The sequence below is a fragment of the Bison bison genome, unplaced genomic scaffold (assembly GCF_000754665.1).
Source record: "Bison bison bison isolate TAMUID 2011002044 unplaced genomic scaffold, Bison_UMD1.0 scf7180017864370, whole genome shotgun sequence".
Lineage (NCBI taxonomy): Eukaryota > Metazoa > Chordata > Mammalia > Artiodactyla > Bovidae > Bison > Bison bison.
Genome location: NW_011494942.1, coordinates 12,535,426 through 12,541,912, shown reverse-complemented (window position 1 = coordinate 12,541,912; position 6,487 = coordinate 12,535,426). Strand labels below are relative to the sequence as shown.

At 38.3% G+C, this 6,487-nt stretch overlaps 1 protein-coding gene across 1 annotated transcript in view; it reads right to left on the bottom strand.

The window, feature by feature from the left end:
* ARNTL2 (aryl hydrocarbon receptor nuclear translocator-like 2) overlaps positions 1 to 6,487 on the bottom strand; it is a 65,021-nt gene that overhangs the window by 20,583 nt on the left and 37,951 nt on the right. The window contains exons 9-11 of the mRNA XM_010856015.1: positions 1,891 to 2,131; positions 1,316 to 1,422; positions 1,008 to 1,158 (exon numbers count right to left, since the gene is read on the bottom strand). Coding sequence (XP_010854317.1) covers positions 1,008 to 1,158; positions 1,316 to 1,422; positions 1,891 to 2,131 — 499 coding nt within the window. The remainder of the gene's footprint in view (positions 1 to 1,007; positions 1,159 to 1,315; positions 1,423 to 1,890; positions 2,132 to 6,487) is intronic.

Below are 6,487 nucleotides of genomic sequence, written 5' to 3'. Positions count from 1 at the left end.
CTGCAGATGGTGATTGCAGCCATGAAATTAAAAGACACTTACTCCTTGGAAGGAAGGTTATGACCAACCTAGATAGCATACTCAAAAGCAGAGACATTACTTTGCCAACAAAGGTCCGTCTAGTCAAGGCTCTGGTTTTTCCATTAGTCATGTATGGATATGAGAGTTGTACTGTGAAGAAAGCTGAGTGCTGAAGAATTGATGCTTTTGAACTGTGGTGTTGGAGAGGACTCTTGAGAGTCCCTTGGACTGCAAGGAGATCCAACCAGACCATTTTAAAGGAGATCAGTCCTGGGTGTTCTTTGTAAGGACTGATGCTAGAGCTGAAACTCCAGTACTTTGGCCACCTCATACGAAGAGTTGACTCATTGGAAAAGAACCTGATGCTGGGAGGGATTGGGGGCAGGAGGAGAAGGGGACAACAGAGGATGAGATGGCTGGATGGCATCACTGACTCAATGGATTGTGAGTTTGAGTGAACTCCGGGAGTTGGTGATTAACAGGGAGGCCTGGCGTGCTGCAATTCACGGGGTCGCAAAGAGTCGGACACGACTGAGTGACTGAACTGAACATTGTATTAGTTTCAGGTATACAAGATAATGATTTAATATTTGCATATATTGAAAAATGTTCACCACAAAAGTCTAATAACACCTGTCATTACACATAGTTATAATTTTTATCCTTGTGATGAGAACTGTTTAAAAAAATTAATTTTGAATTGGAGTATAATTGCTTTACTATGTTTACTTTCTACTATATTTATAATTTTTTAAGATTCTATTAATATATGTAAGTGATATCATGTATTTGTCTTTCTCTGTCTGACTTACTTCTCTTAGTAGGATAATCTCTAGGCCTACTCATGTTGCTGCAAATGGCATTACCTCAAGTTATAAAGACAGAGAATCAAATAGTTTTAATGATTTAGCAAGATGAAAAGAGGGAAACAAAGATACTTATTTGAAATTAATAAAAAGGTCTTAACAACATAAAGTATTACTTACAAAACTACAGTGTTGACAGACACAATATATTCCAGTTCTTTGGTCCAAGGATTTGTGAAACTAAACCACTGGCTTTTTAAAGTTACAAAAGACCCATCTTTCGCTCTGAATTTGTATGAATCTGTAAATATTTTCTCTTTACTCTGTAGAACTTAATAAGAAAAGATAATAATCAGCATAACAGTTTACCACTGTATAAATCAGTCCTTTAAGGATTAACTCAAGGTTCAGATTTCACAGGAATGAAAAATTAAGAGTTGAAACTATAATTAAAAAAGTACTAAAAGGCAACCCCACTCAAGGCATACCTGCTTTGTGCTTGTCAGTCAAATTACTATGGTCATCCTGATGAAAATATTCATAACAAGAAGTTCCCAAGAGTTCCTGAGGCAGATATCCTAAAATTGCTGTTGCCCTAGTTTTAAAATTAAAAGTAAGGTTCAGAATTTGTGAATGTATCCCCTTCTGGAAGATTGTTTTTCCACACATGATCAGGACAGTAGAGAAGTGGACCAGGAGATGACTAACCCTTAGCTTCACTGGGCTCCCTTTGGCTGCCCTTGACCCAGATTAGAGTTGCAAAGCAGAATGGACAGCCAGGCACCAGGCTGTTCCTGAGGCCACCTATCTAATCCACGGTATGCTGTTCTCACCATGCACCAATAAAAGTGTGGCCATAGGCCATGAAGTTTCTGCACCACTGGCTAAGAAATATTTTAAGTGTACAATTTGGTTATAGATGTATCCATATCCTTATTTCATTTAAGCTTTATTCCTATTCTAAAGCTTAAAAAAAAAAAAATCCAGCCGTGCTACTAAGCCACATCTTTAGTAGCTTTAAATATCCCATTGAACTCTAATCAGTATGGCAAAAAATGTTTACCTTTGATCAACATAGACAAATTTTCCGTTAACTGCAAAACGGGTAATAAACTCAGTTGGTTTCACTTTAATCTCGCCACTGTTCTGTGGGACAATATGTGGACGTAGTCTTCCAACGGCAACAAGGCAGGTGAAATTACTCCTGTCTTTCTTATTGTCCCTTTCTTCTTCCATTCCAGCAATATTTGGAGGCCAGCTTCTCAAGTAACCAGTGCAGTGGATAGTACAGAATTTTCTGTGGTCTAATTCAAAGGTTTTTAAAAAAGAGCATTTGTCAACTATATCGCAATAAAACTAAAAAAAGATAAAAAATTTAAAAGCATTTCAATCATTATGAATAAATTCATTACACTGACATTTATATTAGTTATAATTCTGCTATGAAATAGCCTTTATGCTAAATATGAAAAGGGAATAGGTTGGCATTAAAAAGAAAGCATCAATCATGTTTACTTAACAACTTGATTCCTAATGGGTTATTTTTCTCAAGAACTAAATTATATGTCCTACATCAAAAGGATTGTTTTAATCTCAGTTTAAACAGATCCATACCTATTTCATTATTTCCAAGTTAATTTTTTAAATTACAGTAATTTATATGTTAAAAACTGTTAAACTTCATACCCCCTTGCTCTTTGCTACAGAAGTATTATTTTCAGCTTATTTAAATTTTGGTATATTATAATTTATATTCATAAATTTAAAGGACACATGGGTATATTCTTAAATTTCTTATGTTAGCATTTTAATGGCTAATAGATACATATTATATTATAGAAACATTTCAGGGAACATTCAGAGAAATTTATCATAAAATGTATAAAAATAAAACTTGACTAAATTAAAAAAAATCTTAAGCAATTAAGTCATAAGAAAACACTCACCAAACAGATTCAACCAGGAAAATTAAAAATTGGAAATAATCCATATGTGAAAGTATCAGGAAATGCTTAAGAAAACAATAACAGTATAAAAGATAGGCAGTATACAGATTATGCAATCTACAAAAAATTAACTTAAAGGTAAAAAAGAGGGGAGGAAAAAAACAGTTGTTTGTGATAAGATTTAGGAAAGACCAGAATAGTCACTGCTGTAAGTTGGCACTCTTTGCTCAGACTGTTATTACAAATCTTTAAAAAAATTTTTTTGATGGAAGGTGATATGGGCTGTCTTATTAAATAGCAACTAATAGTAATAGCGAAGGTGTAAAGAACACTTTAGGTGCCATACTGTAAGTTCTCGGTATAATTCATTTAATCTTCTTAATTAAAAGATGCTTGCTCCTTCCAAGAAAAGCTATGACAACCTAGACAGCATATTAAAAAGCAGAGACATCACTTTACAAACAAAGGTCCATTTAGCCAAAGCTATGTTTTTTAAGTAGTCATGTATGGATATGAGAGTTGGACCATAAAGAAGGCTGAGCACCAAAGAATTGATGCTTTCAAACTGTGGTGCTGAAGACTCTAGGGAGTCCCTTGGACAGCAACGAGATCTAACCAGTCAATCCTAAAGGAAATCAACCTTGAATATTCACTGGAAGGACTGATGCTGAAGCTGAAGTTTCAATACTTTGGCTACCTGATGTGAAGAGCCAACTCATTGAAAAAGATGCTGATGCTGGGAAAGATTGAGGGCAGGAAGAGAAGTGGGTGACAGAGAATGAGATGGTTGCCTGGCATCACTGACTCAATGCACATGAGTCTGATCAAACTCTGGGAGATAGTGAAGGACAGGGAAGCCTGGAGTGCCTCAGTCCATAGGCTTGCAAAGAGTTGGACTTGACTGAGTGGCTGAACAACAAAAACAATAGTTCTATGAGAGGTTCTAATACTATCCCACCATCTTAGGAAACTGAGAGTTACTGCCAAGGTTACAGCAGGGAAGGGTGGAGCTTGGGGTTTACATTCAGACAGACTGCCTCCAAAACTCCCTATGAACCACTGTTCTGGTGCTATTTGATGGGCGTGAGTGCTGTCACAGCAGGTATTCAAACAGGAGCCTGGGTGATGGAGAGGGAGGGGTATAAAAAAGTGTTCCAATAGGGAACAGCCAGTGCAAACAGAGTCAAGACTGAGCAGTCAGAAGTGGCTGGGGCACCTCTGTCATGGGAAGTGTCTGGAGAATAAAGCAGGGAACACACAGTTTAGCTCTTGGAAGCCCTGCACAGTGTTAGTTGCTCAGTCATGTCTGACTTTTTGTGGTTCTGTGGTCTGAAGCCCTCCAGGTTCCTCTGTCCATGGAATTCTCCAGGCAAGAACACTAGAGTGGGTAGCCACCTATTCCCTTCTCCAGGGGTTCTTCCTGACCCAGGGATGGAACGCAGGTCTCCTGCATTGCAGGCAGAGTATTTCCCATCTGAGCCAAAGGACCTTGTATTCAACACTTAACAGACATCAACACTCTCCATGACCCACAGATGCCTTAAATTACAAGTTGTTATCTCTTTCAACCCCAAACCAAGTCTTGATCACTTCTTTCCTATCCTGCTTTATGGCACCATAATTAACCCAGGTAGTTAAATAAAAAATCTGGGCTCCTTCCTTTACCTCACCCAATATCCAAGATACCTTAAAGGAATTAAAAATTAGCATAAATACAGGGTTTTCATTTATACTAACAAAACTAAATCACAGTCAAAAATAAAAAGGCTGGGGTTTCCCCAGCAGTTCACTGGTGAAGACTCTACCTTCCAATGCTGGGAGCACAGGTTTGATCCCTGGTCAGGAAACTAAGATCCCACATGCCATGCAGTGCAGCCAAGAATTTGAAAAATAAAATAAAAAGTAAAAAGGCTTACGCCTGTGACAACATGGGTGGACCCTGAGTGTATCACGCTGAGTCGGACGGAGAAAGACAAACACCGTATAATTTCACTCATATTTGGTTATGGAAACAAAAGACAAAATAAATGTACAAACCAAATCAACCAAAAACACATAAAGAGAACAGAGTAGTAGTTACCAGAGGGGAAGGGGAGGAGGGGAGGACAAAGTGAGTAAAGGCAAATCAATTGTATGGTGAAGGATGAAACTAAATCTTAGTGGTGAGCACACAGTAATGTACACAGAACTAAAAATACAATGTTGTACACATGAAGCTTACATAATGTTATAAACCAAAGTTACCTCAATACAGAAAAAAAAATTTTTTTTTAAAGCTTAGGGACTTCCCTGGTGGTCCAGTGGACAAGATTCAGTGCTCCCAATAGGGGAGGCCTGGGTTCAATTCCTGTTCAGGGAACTAGATCCCACATGCTACAAGCAACTAACCCCTGGTGCAGCCAAATAAATAAATAAATATGAAAAAGGAAAAGGCTTATACACTGAGTTAGACATTTCTTATTTCTTGCAAATTTACAAAAGATACTAACTAAAAATATTCTGCATGCATATGCGCTAAGTCGTGTCTGACTCTTTGTGACCCCATGAACTTGGGCCTGCCAGGCTTGTCTGCCCATGGGATTTTCCAGGCAAGAATACTGGATTGGGTTGCCATTTCCTATTCCAGGCTCAACTGAAAATACAGATTGGAAAGTTTTATATTAATGTATGGAATCTCATCCTATAGAACGTAGCCTTTGACTTCAGTTCTCTAACAATAGGGTTACCAACAATTTCTAACTCACCCTGTTCTTCAGTTCCCACCTTGAACATTCATTCAGTTGGCAGATTTCTAGTTGGGATTGCTAATTCCATCTGCTGATGGAATTTGATCCATTTGATCAATTATCTAAAGTTTTTTAAAAAATCCCATTAAAAAACACTTTTATCCCCCAAATTCTTTAGACTTTTACCTAAATATTGGGATCATGGGCCTCAATCATTACCAAACTAATTATTTACATTAGCTCCACAAGGTAGATTCATATGCAATCTACTCCATGATTAAAAAAAAAAAAAATCCAAGCACTGATATAACCCACAGGACAGCTTTTCAAAATCCTTTCAAAAGGACTCAAACTTTATGAATGTTTTCTTCCACAAGTTGCAGGCTGGATCTCTCAACTTGATATCTTGCTGGCTTAGTTTGAATTCTCACAGAAACTGATCCTGAGACAAGGATTCAAGTACAAGAAGTATGTTTGGGAGGTGTTCCTAGGGAGCTCTGTCAGGAAGTAAGACAGGGAAGACAAAGAAACTAGTAATAGATCCATTTTCCAACATGTTGCCACTATGAGAAAACTGAAGCTTAATCTATTGGGGCATTCTGGGAGAAAGTTCAGTTCAGTCGCTTAGTCGTGTCCAATTCTTTGTGACCCCATGAACCGCAACGTGCCAGGCCTCCCTGTCTATCACCAACTCCCAGAGTCCACCCAAACCCATGTCCATTGAGTCGGTGATGCCATCCAACCATCTCATCCTCTGTCATCACCTTCTCCTCCTGCCCTGTATCTTTCCCAGCATCAGGGTCTTTTCAAATGAGTCAGCTCTTCGCATCAGGTGGCCAAAGTACTGGAGTTTCAGCTTCAACATCAGTCCTTCCAATGAACACCCAGGAGTGATCTCCTTTAGGATGGACTGGTTGGATCTCCTTGCAGTCCAAGGGACTCTCAAGAGTCTTCTCTAACACCACAGTTCAAAAGCATCAATTCTAAA